Source organism: Vidua chalybeata, chromosome 12 (genome assembly GCF_026979565.1).
Source record: "Vidua chalybeata isolate OUT-0048 chromosome 12, bVidCha1 merged haplotype, whole genome shotgun sequence".
NCBI lineage: Eukaryota > Metazoa > Chordata > Aves > Passeriformes > Viduidae > Vidua > Vidua chalybeata.
The window spans coordinates 905,831-920,844 of record NC_071541.1 but is presented as its reverse complement, the minus strand read 5'-3'; the positions used below and the strand labels follow the sequence as shown (position 1 = coordinate 920,844).

At 51.8% G+C, this 15,014-nt stretch overlaps 1 protein-coding gene across 2 annotated transcripts in view; it reads left to right on the top strand.

Moving 5' to 3' along the window:
• Window positions 1-9,901, top strand: part of GRM7 (glutamate metabotropic receptor 7) — a 230,298-nt gene extending 220,397 nt beyond the window's left edge. For both annotated transcript variants that reach the window (XM_053954017.1, XM_053954016.1), the window contains one exon: window positions 8,488-9,901. In XM_053954017.1, coding sequence (XP_053809992.1) covers window positions 8,488-8,537 — 50 coding nt within the window. In that variant the 3' untranslated portion in view covers window positions 8,538-9,901. The remainder of the gene's footprint in view (window positions 1-8,487) is intronic.
• The last annotated feature ends 5,113 nt before the right edge of the window (window positions 9,902-15,014 follow it).

Sequence of the window (15,014 nt, the reverse complement as noted above, 5' to 3'; positions counted from 1 at the left end):
GAATTGTTCCCTGGGAGGGTGATGACAACACCTCCCAGGATGGCAGGAGCAATAGGGGCTGGGGAGATGTGCTGGAACAGGACACAGCAGTGCTGGGAGGGCAGGGCAGCCACGGAGCCCCGGTGGTGCCCAGGGGTTGGGGACAAGGCACTGGGGACATCCTGGAACCAGTTCAGCAACACAGGCAGGAGGCAGAGGTGAATTGTTTTCCAACAGCTCTGACTCCAGGCCTCCTTGGGGATGTTTTAGCCATCACTCAGGTCATAATTTTAATTATGTTTCATGCAAACTGTTTTCACACTTGGCTCTAACAGCTCTCTGCAGAGCCTGGCTTTCCAGGTAAGATAACCAAAGTGCTGTTAATGACTTTGTTTTAAGCAGGTGAAAATAATTTGCTTCCATTTGTTATCTTTGCAGTCCACAGCATTCACACACAGCAGTAGGAGTGGAGCTGGGATTAGCAGGTTTTCTGTACCGCCGGCTCCAATTAAGGAATATGAGTTGGGTTTGTTTCTTCCCTGCCATAGTCTCATAAACATTTGGAAACACATTTCCTAAGATCCTGTGCACCTTTCCAGCTCCAGTGATCTGGTGCAGGCGAGGCTCTGGGGATGGGTTGGTGTGAGGGTTGTGCAGTGACTCCTTTGTCCCTGGTTCCATCCCCACGTCCTCCTGCACTCGGAGCAGGATTTCTGTCCCCACATCCCCTGTGAGAGCACAGCCACAGCTCTGCCTGTGCCCCTCTGCAGTCCTTCACGGCTGCAGGTGTTGATCAGCCCTCCCTGCTGCACATCCCCTGATCCTGATGGGGCACATGCTCTCAAGCTTCACCTGACACAGAAGTTCTTATCTGCAAAGCAGACAAGGAGGAGATGGGGAGAGATGCAGCCAAACAGGAGATAGGGAGACAGCCAAAGGTGCCTGAGATGGATGTTCTTCAGCAGTGCCGCACTTTGTTGATTTTAGATTTTATTTGGAAGGGTACAACTAATCCTTCTCTATCAGTTCTATTTCCTGACTCAGAATCTCAGTCCCATAGTTCAGCTTCTGGCAAAACCCTGCTGATGTTTCAGGCCATGAACAGCCTGGCTCTGTATTTCTGCCCAGGTGGGGAGGTTCATCTCTGGACTGATCTCCCAAGGTTCCCCCTGACACCCCCTCAAAGCCAAGGGGTGGCTGGAGGAGCTGATCCCTGAGCCCAGCCCGGGGAGCTGGAGCACTGCAGATCATCCCTGCAGCTTACCAGGAGCAGCTCGAGGCTGGCACAGAGAACTGATGTGCTGTGCTGTGTGCACAGAGCCGTGCTGGCCCTGCTCAATGATCACACGTGGCCAGGGCCAAACGGGAGCACTCCACAGCCCAGGGTTAGGGCTGTCCCAGCGTGACCCCGTCGCTGGTTACAGCTCCTGGGAATTTACACAGGTATGTGTCTGTTCTTCAAAGGAGCAGAGCTTTGAGAGCTCTGGCCTTGCATGGGATGTCAGAGGCCGTGGCAGTTTGGTGGCATTCCTCAGGGATGTGTTTTGCCCAGGGAGGGCAGCTGCCCCCAGGTCTGAGCTTACTGCCCAGCGCTGGAAAACCACACCAAACCCAAAGTGCTCCCTGTATCCAAGAGGGAAATTGTTACAGAGGCATCAGAATCAGTCATTAACTTTCTGGTTTATACTTTACTGAACTTTCTGGTTCATACTTTACTGTAAATGTTCAGGGCTGGCAGGGCTGACATCCCCACGTGCTGCTTTGCCCTTGTCTCGAGCAGGAGTTCAGTGGGATTTCAGTGGGTTGCAATCCCTCTCCAGGCTGGAGAGCTGCAGTTAACTGCACTCTCGAAAATAGGAAGTGCATGTGTTGTGCTATAGGACTTTTTCTCGCTTGTCTTTGTAGACAGCTGAAATTCGTTGTCCACGGAGCAGTGTCAGGTAAGTGTAATGGTTACCCTGTGGCATTAGGAAAAGCTTTCCAGCACAGCAGCTCTGTCTGTCCCCCCTGTGCCAGAGCTCTGTGTGTGAGCCCCAAGTCCATTATTTATCTGTACCCAGAGGAAAACATGCCCAGCTCTGCAGGAGTCCATTCCTTCTTCTTGCAGAGAGGCGCCCTGTGCACAGGGGCTGTGCAGAATAACCTTTCCATCGTTCTGGGGTGATGGGCATGAGGAGCTTGCTGTGCTTTCTGGGATCCCCTGGGGAAGCCTGCTTCCCTGGAATGAACAGGAATCATTCTACTGGAAACCAAGTCAGAGCTGTCTGGCTCTGTGCTGCAGTGCAGGCGTGGGTCTGATGGAGCTGCTGGCCCTGTGCTGTCTGAGCTAAGGGTTCCTTCACCCTATGGACAGAGAAGTTCGCCAGCGGGTTGGGCTCAGTCCAGCACATTTGCAGGACACCAAAGCAAACACTTGCTCTGTGTACTCAAACCCTCCCATGCTGTCTTAAGCTCTAAGAGGGTCAGATCATTGCCACTTTGACCGGAATTGATGCTATTATTATGCCATTATCTTATCCAAGAGCTGCTTTTATTACTGCTCCTCTCCGATGCATTCCCAGCTCCCACAGAAAGAGCATTGTAACCAAGCCTGAGGAATTAAAAACACACACCCTGAGAGCTGCTGCTGCCTGAAAGCTTTCGAAGCTAAAGCAGACTTTTGAAAGAAAAGCCTTCCTCAAACCCCCTCGTGCCCTGGGGAACTATGAGGTTGGGCTCTTCCTTCCCATTAAATCCTTCTGGGAACTTCAAAGCACTGCTCACTAGAGGAGCCTGGGATATTGAATATTTGTAATTGTTCCTCGTCCCCACTGCTCTGTGCAGGGTTCTGGCAGTCCCCTGAGCTCAGGGCTCACTTCGAGGGTGCTGTCACTCACAGTCTGTGCTCTGCAGGCTGGGTGTGCTCAGGGGCTCTGTGACAGGCAGGGGAAATAGCCGTGGCTGAAAGGGACAATAATAAGGGAGCCCTAAAGGTAAAGCACAGCCCTGGATAGAATATGAAGGAATTTAGGAGTGGAATCTGTGTGAAATGAGAGACACTGTGAAATGAGAGGTCTCCTCAGATGGAAATACACCTGCAGCATCTGCCCAGCCCTGCTCTGAGCGTGGCATTTGCATGCACGTGCATAAATATCATTATTCTAATGAGCCGAGGTTACGGTTTCATTTTTAATTGCACTCTGAGCACCCCGAGGTGAGCCAGGCTATCCGGGGTGTGCAGAGCAGGGCGCTCTGGCTCTCTGCTCCTGGAGCTCCCCTGACAGTCTCAGCCAGCTTTGGGGTTTTCCGTGGTTCCTAAGGACAGTCCACCCAATTTTCCTGCTGGAGAACCCAAAGGGCATGGCCATCACAAGGGGTGTAGGGATGGTCAGAGAGCATTTGTAACAGGCATGACAAAATGGCCTCGAGTTGCACAAGGGAAGGTTTAGGTTGGATCTTAGATAAAATTTCTCCCTGGCACAGCTGCCCAGGTCAGGGGTGGAGTCCCCATCCCTGGGGGGATTTCAAAGCCCTGTGGATGTGGCACATGGGGACGTGGGGCAGTGGTGGCCTTGGCAGTGCTGGGGGAAGGGTTGGACTCGATGGTGTTGGAGGACTTTTCCAACAATTCCGTGACTCTCTGATGGTATCACCTGAGCATTGTGACACCTGAGCCTGTCCAGCTCATCACCAGCTGCCACCTGAGCGGCTGTGTCCCAGAAAATCTGAAATCAGGAAACAGCAGGAATGTTTTTAGCCCCCTGCCCTGCCTGCTGCTGTCTGGGATCATCTCCCACACCCGGAATGCCACTGCTGTTCCTGGCTGTGCTGCTGCACCGGGAGTGGCAGGGGAGCCTGACAGCTGAAGACAGAGTTTATAGGAGAAGGCTGCAAAGCAATTAGGGAGGATCACACTTCTCCTGATGTCATTTAGTTTACTTTTCTTCTATTATTCAAACAGGACGTTCCATTGCTCCTGTGCATCAAAGCCACAGGGCCAGGCTGGAGGGACCCAGCAGCACAGGCAGCGAAATACTTTGTACAGTGCAGCCACTGAGAGACCTGATAAGGTGCCAGAACACTGTGGCAGCACAGCAAGAGAGATGTCAAAATGTGAAAGAACAATCCATTTACATTTAGATACCAAATTTAAAATTATTTTCTCCAAGCTTCATTCCATTTGTTGGGGTTTGGGCAGGCATGTAGAATCATTTAGGCCTGTTGCTTTCATCTCGCTCTCATCTAAATTCCCCAATTTAAAGGCAGCAGAGCATGGGGATAGCTCTGTCTTTCTGGCAGAGATCGAGGAAAAGCCACGGAGCTCCATTTTGCTTTTAGATGGACTAGAAGTAGGATTTAATAATCAGCCTCTGCTCTGCCTGGCACAAATGATATGGGTTGCTAAGCCAGAATTAAGGAAATGAAAGAGAGGAGCTGAGAATTGTCTGCCCCAGTGACTGCAGAGGGAATCAGAGCAGGAGTTCCAGGCTCAGAGCCATCCCCATGTCCATCCCTGCTCGGAGCTGGGAATGCTGAGATGATGTTTCATGTGTTTGATAGCTTGAGATGCCTGGGGGCTGCAATAAAATTCATTTCTTGCACTGTAAATCTTTGCTCTTTAAGCATGGAAGAGGTTACAAATGCGCATAAAATTGAAGTGCAAGTGATTACATCTCGCTCTGAGTCAGTATTGACAGCTCTGCCTTGCTCTGGGGTGCTGTGGGAGCTCCTTTCTTTGTGACCTGTGCCCAAGATAATGAAAACCAGTCAAGTGATGAAACTCATAAGTCCAAAGAGGATTTCTGCTTCTGTGTATTTGTTTTTGATGTGTTACTGGCACGGAGATGCAGCTGTTCCCCGTCCTGTTACCCACTTCTGGAAGCGGGTGGGTGAAGGCTCTCCGTGCCCCCACTGCTGGAAAGGAATGAATTCTTGTGCTCTGAGGAGCATTGTTTGGTCTCACGTGCAGCTGCAGGGGCTGTCCCCGCTGGGGGGGTGCTGCTGCAGGCTGGGGGTGGTTGCAAGGGCTCTTCTGCCGGGCAGCCGCGATACAGCAAGGGCACCTGCCTCGGGCTGCACCGGGGGGTTCAGCTCGGGAATCAGGAAACATTTCTTCCCTGGAAGAGCGGTCAGGCTCCCCAGGGAGGCCGTGGAGTGCCCGTCCCTGGGGGCGTTCCAAAAACCAGCCGGGGCGGCCTCAGTGCCAGGTGTGGCGGCTCTGCGGGTGTCGGCTGAAGGCTGGACTCGCTGAGCTCGGAGGCTTTTCCAGCCCCGCTGGTTCTGTGCCTCTGTGGGGTCACCTGTGCCTGCGCTGCAGCCTGTGCCCAGCTCCCGGCCGCGTCCCGCAGCTGTCCCTCCTACTCGTTTCTTCTATTGCCACTCTTCACCACTAATTAGCGGAAAATTAGCAGAAAAGGGCGCTCGTCTCTAACCGTGACAGGAAAGCTCTTTTTAAGGTGCTTAAGGCTCTTTTGAAAGGTCTCCTTTTTTGTTTTTCCAAGGAAGCTACACGGTGCAAATGCCTCCGGAGCAGCTTTATTTGCGAACGGGCAGGGATATTTCCTTCCTAAAAGCAAGGGCGAGCCGCCGCTGCTGCCGCGGGTCCGCGATTCCCTGGGAATTCCCAGGGGATGTCCCAGCAGCGCGGATGCTGCTCCTGGCTCGCTGCCAGCACAGCTAACGCAGTGGCCAGCCGAGGCTGACATAATTACGCGTGTGTTAATTAACGTTGTCTGCGAGAGGCCGGTCTGTGCTCGCTGTCGGAGCCGTCACCCTTCAGCCGAGCAGCAGCGGAGCGCTGGGATCTGGATCTGTCTGCCGGATTGAAGCATGCTAACGCTGATGTTTCATTAGCGTCCCCCATTTTCATGTAAATTAATTTCTTTGAGGAAAATCAAATCCATACCTGGCGCTAATTGCCGATGATAATGATGAGCTGTGACTCAGGAGAGATTCATTATCGAGGCAGACTGTCTCTCTCCTGAACTGTCCAAGCCTGGAATGTGTCTGGAAGTTGCACAGAGCTGCAGATTGCTGGAGTTAGTGCAGGAGCAGAGTGGGGAAATGCAGCAGAGCCATCAGGGACATGATCCCCCCTGGCCTAACAGCCTTTAAACAAGGAAGATTGTCTTTCCTCTCTGAAAATAACCCCACATCTTTTATTGATCATTTTATGTGAATTATGGATGATGCTTTTGTCAAGTCCATTATCCTGGTGAGGCAGGGCCGTGCCAAGGATTGTGTTGCTGTCTCAAAGCCCATCCAGGTATCCACAGCATTCCTTGGCTCCATCCCTTTGGCACCAGTGGTTCCTTGTCCTGTTGGAAGTGAGAGAGGAGTGCTGGGGCGGAACTGGTGAGAAAACTCGCCAGCAGAATGACTGGTTTTGCTGGGAGCCCCAGTAATACCCGGGGGGCACTGGAGGGGTGGCATGATCTGAACTCACAGTGGGAGCATCTAAATCTGTCATAGAAACGCTGCTGCTCCTTGAAATTGGAGCATGTAATGAGTAAAGCTGAAGTACACCACAAAATAATACATGGAATTCATGTGCAACCTGTTCCGTGATGACATTTTTTTTCCCAAGCTCATCTTACCCTTCTTCGGCATTTAATAGCGTTCTCCAGTTTATTGGATATTTGTAGTGTAGCCTTGAAGGATAATGAGTTTTATCCTGGCAGATGTTGGACACCTTCGTGTGCAAGAGAAGTTAATGGGAACTGAAGATGATCAGCCCTCTGTGGGATCAGTCCTTGATTGAACAGACAGCACTGACTCCTGTCTGGGGCACGAGGAAAGAGCTGAATGAGGCTTTCAGGATAACATTGCAAAGGGCTGCAGCTGCACGTGAGGTTCCTACGTGTCCATCTTGGAAATACCTGGGACTAAAACCCTTTCTTTGTCTTTGTGAGCCAGTGAACGCCACGGGAAATACTGACACTGGGCTGCACTGTACTCAGAACAGTCTGAATTGCCGGGGCAGAGCCAGTGTTTCTGAAAAGCCAGCACTGGTGCCTGACTGGTGACACTGCTGCCTGGGGGACACCCCCAGGGGGACACCACAGCCTGGGTGGGGAGCAGAGGGAGCTGTGTCTGCTCTCTGAGGGCTTGGGGGTGCTTGGGGGGCTGGCAGAGATGCAGGGGATGCAGGGGAGACACACGGAGCCCTGTGGAATCCATGTCCTGTTTGGGTCTGGTTTTGCAGAGGGGCTGAGAGGAGCCCCAGGAGGCCCAAACCCAATGAATTTTGAAAAAACACATTTGCAGAACAAATCCAATTGTTGTTCTCGCCCCTCCTTCCACAGCATCTCTTAAATCTTCCTGAGAATGTTTTAAAATGAAACACACCACATTAGAAACATCATTCAAAGTGTGAGTGGACTCTGCCCCAGCTTAGCAGGCTGGAAATACTCAGCAAACTGCTTAAGTTATGCCAAATTCTCCCAACGACCGTGGGATTTAGATTCAATGGTTTAGCAAACTGGGATAACTGGAAATCCAGGCTCTTTTTTTGGTCTCTGTGGAGTTTAGGTTGGATATCAGGGCAAGGCTCTTCCCTCAGAGGGTGCTGGCACTGCCCAGGCTCCCAGGAATGGGCACAGCCCCAGAGCTCCAGGAGCCTTTGGACAGCACTCCAGGGATCCCAGGGTGGGATTTGGGGTGTCTGGGCAGGGCCAGGGGCTGGGCTGGGGGATCCTGGTGGGTCCCTTCCAGCTCAGGGCGTTCCACAATTCTGTGTCCTGGATCTGTCAGTGTTGCCAGAGTACTGCAGAACATTTTGCTTTGTGTTCAGCTGCAAATATTTGCAGTTTTTCCTGACAGGAGCGCATAGCAGCACTCATAAAGTTCTGACTGGTTTGATTTCCTTCTGTTTGCAAACAGATTGGATTTGAAGGTCATAATTAGGAAAGCTGGCACCTTCATCCCCATATTGAAAAATTCTCAGAAGTCATAAAACTTGAATAAGAATCACTTTATCCATGAGAAAAGCCAAGTTTAGCCCAGGAGATTTAAGCAGTTGGAGGAAATGTCACTGTTTTTGTAAAAAAGAAATCTTAATAGGATCTGGTTGTGGTGCCTCAGCAGCACAGTCACCCAGACTGCAGGAGCCTGACAAAATCAATCCGTGCTAATTCTGTTTATAGCCAGAGCTGGAGCTGGAGCTGGAGCTCGGGCTGGCCCGGGAGCCACCTGCCCGGAGTCCTGCGGGTGGGAGCGGGGGCTTAGGAGCCACCTGCGTGTCCCCATTCCCAGCGTGTCCCCATTCCGGGCACGTCCCCATTCCTGGTGTGTCCCTGTTCCTGGTGTGTCCCCATTCCTGGCACATCCCCATTCCTGGTGTGTCCCCATTCTGAGCACGTCCCCATTCCCAGCACATCCCTATTCCCAGCATGTCCCCATTCCTGGTGTGTCCCCATTCCTGGTGTGTCCCCATTCCTGGTGTGTCCCCGTTCCTGGTGCCCCCAGGGCACTGCCAGCCCCACCGAGGGCTCAGCCGCGGGCTCTGACCCCTGTCTGCTTCTCTTGCAGGCCCTGCTGCAAAAAAGAAGTACGTGAGCTACAACAACCTGGTGATCTAGGCCCAGCTGCCGTGGGGCGCGGGCCACGAGCCCACCCGCCTCGCTGAGCTCCCCGCACGGGGCCCCGGGGCCCGGGCACGGGGGAGGCGAGAGGAGCCCGGCTCCAGGCCGCTCCCGGGATCTCCTCCATCGCTGCCGGCTCCGCACGGCGCTGGCCTGGCCGTGGCCTCGGGGCCGCCATGGCCTTGGAGCCACCGTGGCCTTGGGGCCTCTCCAGCCTTGGGGCCTCTCCAGATTTGGGACCACCGTGGCCTTGGGGTTGCCATGACCTTGGGGCTGCCATGGCCATGGAGCCACCATGGCCTTGGGCCTGCTCCGGCCTTGGGCCTGCTCCGGCCTTGGGGACGCCATGGCCTTGGGGCTGCTCCGGCCTTGGGCCTGCTCCGGCCTTGGGGCCGCCGTGGCCTTGGGGCTGCTCTGGCCTTGGGGCCTCTCCAGCCTTGGGGCCACCATGGCCTTGGGGCCACCATGGCCTTGGGGCCGCCGTGGCCCTGGAGCTGCTCCGGCCTTGGGGCCGCCGTGGCCGCGCCTCAGGAGCGGCTCCCTGGGCCGGCTGCGCTCGGCTGCTCTGGACTCTAAGGGGCTAATTCTGTCTTTCTATGTACTTCCAGACTGCAAGTTTTTGAACTCTCTGTACAGTTTGTGAGGATTTTTGCATATTGCCATCCATGTTGTTCCGAGGTCACTGTTTGTTTTTTGGATGCACAGTTTCATTGAGGCCCTGTGCTCTCGGCACCTCTCAAACCAACCGACAACTGAGGATCTGAGACCTGTGTACATGACTTGTATTATTATTCTTGTATCACTGCAATCCATATACCTTATTTTTTTTAACTAAACAAACAAACAAAAAAAGAATTTAAAGACCAAAAACTGTGCTGGCGAAGTTTGTCCCCCCCCTTCACACCTCCGATGGGCTGCAGAGGAAGCAGGAAAGATTTTTGCTGAGTTTTAGTAGAGGTCTTGATCTTTGGAATGCATGCCAGTAATGTATTTTATGGTACATGTTAATAATTTATGTTTGATATTTGTATTTGTGTTCTACTTTGTTCTTTTCTTTAAGGTATATGACTATTTTGCAATAATTTCAATGATTCTTAGGATATTTGGAAGAAAGAATATGGCTTTTACATGTCTTGAGGTTTTTCTTTGTTGATGCCCCACCATGATTGACCAGTGTGATAAGGACTTACAGAAGCATGTATGTTTTCTACTGTTTGTAATAAGTAATTTCGTTAATCTTGCTGCTTATGTGCCAATTTAGTGAAACCAATCTTTGCCGCAACCTCCTCCCTCCCTTTCCATTCTCTCGATCCTGTGATATTATCCAAGAATGTATCAATAAAGGATTTTGGTTAACTTTTTTTTATTTACTCCAATAAATATATTTTTTCAGTTGTTCCCTCCCCCTTCCCCCTTGTGACTTAACATTTATTTCATGACATTGTCAGACATCCAAAAAGGCAGCACTGAGGGGCTTGTGCACAAAGGAGTGGGTCTGGAGAAGGTCCTGGGGGAGCTGGCAGCTGATTGCAGGGGGAGAAGTGCTTGGAAGGGACTTTTAAGGGTCCGTGACAACCCCAAAAGCCAAGCTGGAGTCCCACAGTGCCAGCCTCCTGTCAGTGTCTGACACCTCAAACTGCTGTCAGCTCCCGATGCCTTTGAAGGACACTACGTTCAGCAGCACGCCAGAAGGTAATTAAGTGAGCAATTAATCAGAGTCAATCTGCCAGGCACGGGTTGGGTGAGCTGGGGCAGGAAAAGGGAAAAGCTGAGGCAAGAGGTGAGAGGAAACTCATTCCCTTTGCAGCACAGCACCTGCAGCGCCTTCGGCATGGCAACCACGGCTCGGCTGCTCTGATGGAGCCTGGGGAAGGCATTTAGCCTCCCATTTGCTGCAGACAACTTGATCAATTATCCTGATGAAGTTAATCAGCGCCAGGAGAAGCTGTGACAGCTGCGGCGGGGCGCGTGGAGATGAAGAGCTGGGTGTCACAGCCTGCCTGCCCTGCACGGCCACGGCCTGGGGGACGTTCTGCACCTCGGAATGGACTGCAGCCGACTCCAGGTGGAACTCCACCCAGGTAAAGGCTTTGTTAGCAGCAAACTGATTAACAGACTGCTAATAATGAAGGCAGAGGTGCTGCAGCGTTTTCCTTTTCCCATAAACACAGGGACAGAGCCAACATTGGGCTCAATAAGTACGTTGCCATCAAACAAATGTTTCTTGCTCAAAGACTCCCTTTTTTTTTTTTTCTGAATGGGAAAAAGTGGGTTTGTTGGTTTGTTTTTCACTTTATTTTGTGAAGGAGGGACTGAGGTGGGAAGAGGGAATGGTGCTGCTGAGAGGAGGTGATGAGGAGTGAGGGACCCTGGGTGCATTAATGGTTCTCTCAAAGCTGTACCTCCATATCCATAAATCTCTTTTTGTGTCTTTACATACACACACGGGCATTCTGTATTACAAACACGTGTCCTGGGCAGATTGGGAGCCCCAGGCAAAACCCCCAGTTTTTAGGAAAACCCTCCCCTTCAATCACGAGGGGCAGAAAGGACCCCCCAGCTTCCTGAACTCAGAGAGGAGCTGGGGTGCAGCTGGATCCAAGCTCAGACCCAAACTTTGCCGGGCCTTTGTGTCTAACAGATTGTACAGGTGTTACTGACTCTGACACAGCCTTTTTCTGCAGGATTACGGGTGGCAAACCAGATAGATTTATGTAAAAGTAAATGATTTATTAGGATAATGATTAGACAAAAAGATCTTAATCAGAATTCTTTACTCAAAGCACTACTACAGCAAAGTGCACTCTTTTTAAGCAACAGGAAAGCAACCCAAATTATTCAGTGGAGGTTGATGTTACTCACCCAGACCAATGACTGTGGGCAGATCTCCAGCTCAGCCTCGAGGGGTGACCTTGAGCAGCATCCTGGCTCCAGGATCTCCACACACGCTCCAGAGGGTCCTTAGGGTTCCTCCAGAAGAATCTCCACACACTCCAGATGTTCCTTAGGATTCCTCCAGGCAGGAATCTCCACACATTCCCCAGAGGGTCCTTAGGATTCCTCCAGAAGAATCTCCACACATTCCCCAGAGGGTCCTTAGGATTCCTCCAGAAGAATCTCCACACACTCCAGAGGGTCCTTAGGATTCCTCCAGAAGAATCTCCACACTCCCCAGAGGGTCCTTAGGATTCCTCCAGAAGAATCTCCACACTCCCCAGAGGGTCCTTAGGATTCCTCCAGAAGAATCTCCACACTCCGGAGGGTCCTTAGGATTCCTCCAGAAGAATCTCCACACGCTCCAGAGGGTCCTTAGGATTCCTCCAGAAGAATCTCCACACATTCCCCAGAGGGTCCTTAGGATTCCTCCAGAAGAATCTCCACACACTCCAGAGGGTCCTTAGGATTCCTCCAGAAGAATCTCCACACACTCCAGAGGGTCCTTAGGATTCCCTGCACCCAGAGTGGGACTGGGCTGGTGCAGGACGAGGCTGCACTGTCAGGTGTGGCCAGGCTGTGCCAGCTCAGCAGCTTTGCATCACTTTGGATCAGTAGTGGCACTTGTTTGTGCCTTTACTGGGTACTTCAGCAGCTCTGACACATCTTCACTCCCCCTCGGGATATTTAACTTCGGGACTGATGAGTCACGCTGGTTTCAGCATTATTCACCCCAAAAGCAGCGTGACCCCCCTTCATCCAGCACTGCCAGCTTTGCAGACAGGGCTCTATTGGAGCTGGTTTACCCCATTCCAGGCAGAGAATCCTGCCACAACACACACAAGCAGAACTGATAATCACCACATATCCATGCTGGTTGTTTATATATATATATATATATATATATATATATATATATATATATTTAATAATATGAATGCATTAGGATTTTTTTTATCACCTCCACCCCAATTTCTATGCATTAGACTCTGAAGCAAGTCTCTGAGCCCAGCAAGGCTCTGGTCCAAGAGCTGACACAAGGTGAAGATGTTGCACTCTGCACTGTGGATCAATTTTTATTTTTATTTCACAAACTGCACCACACTATTACACCCACACAGCTCCTTTTCAAACACAGAACGACGAGCCTTTAACTCCATTTAGAGTCTTTTATTTTACAATTGGCTGCACTTAGCATCAGCGCAGTGTTACCATTGTTTCCATAACAGCTTCATCTCATTCCCCACTGAGTACACACTGGTGTCACGATACTGGTTTGGTCCCTGCAGAGTTTCTCTGCTGGTTTGGTCCCTGCAAAGTTTCTGTACTGGTTTGGTTCTTGCACAGTTTCTGTGCTGGTTTGCTTCTTGCAGAGTTTCTGTGCTGCTTTGGTCCCTGAGCCCTGGAGTTTGTACTGGTTTGGTTCTTGCAGAGTTTCTGTGCTGGTTTGTCCCTGTCAGGGGTGTTTTCACACCTGGGACCTGTGCAGGTGCAAAGTGCCTTTGCCTCAAGGCTGCACAATTTATGCCCTGGGCTGTGCAGAGCAGGGGTGGCACTGCCTGGAGGGGTTGGGAGGTGCCCACCCCTGCAGCTCCATGGAGAGCTGTGCTGCTCTGGAGATCAGCCCCGGGTGCCAGGGATCACTCCTGGGGTGTTACAGACACCTCCATGGAGAGCTGTGCTGCTCTGGAGATCAGCCCCGGGTGTCAGGGATCACTCCTGGGGTGTTACAGACACCTCCATGGAGAGCTGTGCTGCTCTGGAGATCAGCCCCGGGTGCCAGGGATCACTCCTGGGGTGCTGTGGACACCTCCATGGAGAGCTGTGCTGCTCTGGAGATCAGCCCTGGGTGCCAGGGATCACTCCTGGGGTGTTACAGACACCTCCATGGAGAGCTGTGCTGCTCTGGAGATCAGCCCTGGGTGATGGGGATCACTCTGGGGTGTTACAGACACCTCCATGGAGAGCTGTGCTGCTCTGGAGATCAGCCCTGGGTGATGGGGATCACTCCTGGGGTGTTACAGACACCTCCATGGAGAGCTGTGCTGCTCTGGAGATCAGCCCTGGGTGATGGGGATCACTCCTGGGGTGTTACAGACACCTCCATGGAGAGCTGTGCTGCTCTGGAGATCAGCCCCAGGTGCCAGGGATCACTCCTGGGGTGTTACAGACACCTCCATGGAGAGCTGTGCTGCTCTGGAGATCAGCCCCGGGTGACAGGGATCACTCCTGGGGTGCTGTGGACACCTCCATGAAGAGCTGTGCTGCTCTGGAGATCAGCCCTGGGTGCCAGGGATCACTCCTGGGGTGTTACAGACACCTCCATGGAGAGCTGTGCTGCTCTGGAGATCAGCCCTGGGTGATGGGAATGACTCCTGGGGTGCTGTGGACACCTCCATGGAGAGCTGTGCTGCTCTGGAGATCAGCCCTGGGTGATGGGAATGACTCCTGGGGTGGTGTGGACACCTCCATGGAGAGCTGTGCTGCTCTGGAGATCAGCCCCAGGTGCCAGGGATCACTCCTGGGGTGCTGGGGGCTGGAGCATCCCCTTGCCCTCGGGCTGTGCTGTAGGACCCAGCTGCAGACAGGAAATGTTCCCTTCCCATCCTGATGAATGTTCTGTGAAAAAAGCCCATGTGATCGTGAAAGGAAAAAATTCCCCAAGAATGGGACTGATTTTTTTTATTTTGTTGCCATTTATTATTGAGACTGAATTACACCAAATTGTTTTGGTATGTAAATGCCAAGTTTATTGTTCATTAAAATCATTGCAGAGTTAAGCTTCCTGGGCATGTTGTATGATAGATAATGACAATTATTTAGCCCGAGTCAGAGCTTAGTCTTAATTTGTGACATTAATTGCCTTTATATATAATTAAATGCACTATAATGCTCCCATATGCAGAATCTGTACATCCATGAAAGTGCTAATCAAACATATTTATTAATTTCTGGGAGAGCTTTTTGTCAAGGCTTTGATACCGTTGAGTGGCTTTTGGTAAATAACATTTTTTAAGATGTTTAGCAAAATATTTTGATAATTGCTTTTTGTGCTAGTGGCATAATTAATATCATTTCTAATAGATTAATAAGAGCTGAGGGGTGAGGTGCTGCTTCCATCCAGCTCAGCGCTGCTTTGCCTCTGGCTCCCGTGGAGCCAGAATTCCAGCAGCAGCCCTCAGTGTCCCAAGCCCTTCCCAAAAGCACTTCAAAAGGCCAATCTGGAGCGTGTGGAGGGTGGCTGAGTGCAGCTTCCCAACTGCAGTCCCAGGAGGTCTGGGCTGAGCCCTCTGGCCTCGGTTCTGTTCCTTCTTCAGCCTCAGCCCACGCCTGGGAGCAAACGGATTTGAATTTCCACCTCCCACACCTGGGGCTGGCAGCTTCAACCCCCTGCTCCACGGGGAGCCTGCCAGTCACCAGAGCTTTATTCCATACGTGCTGAGGAGAGAGGGCCAGGGGAGCCAGGCTGTGTTTGCAGAGTTATTCCTGTGCCCAGGGAGCTCCAGGGGCAGCAGGACTGGCTATTTGCTGTCCTTGATG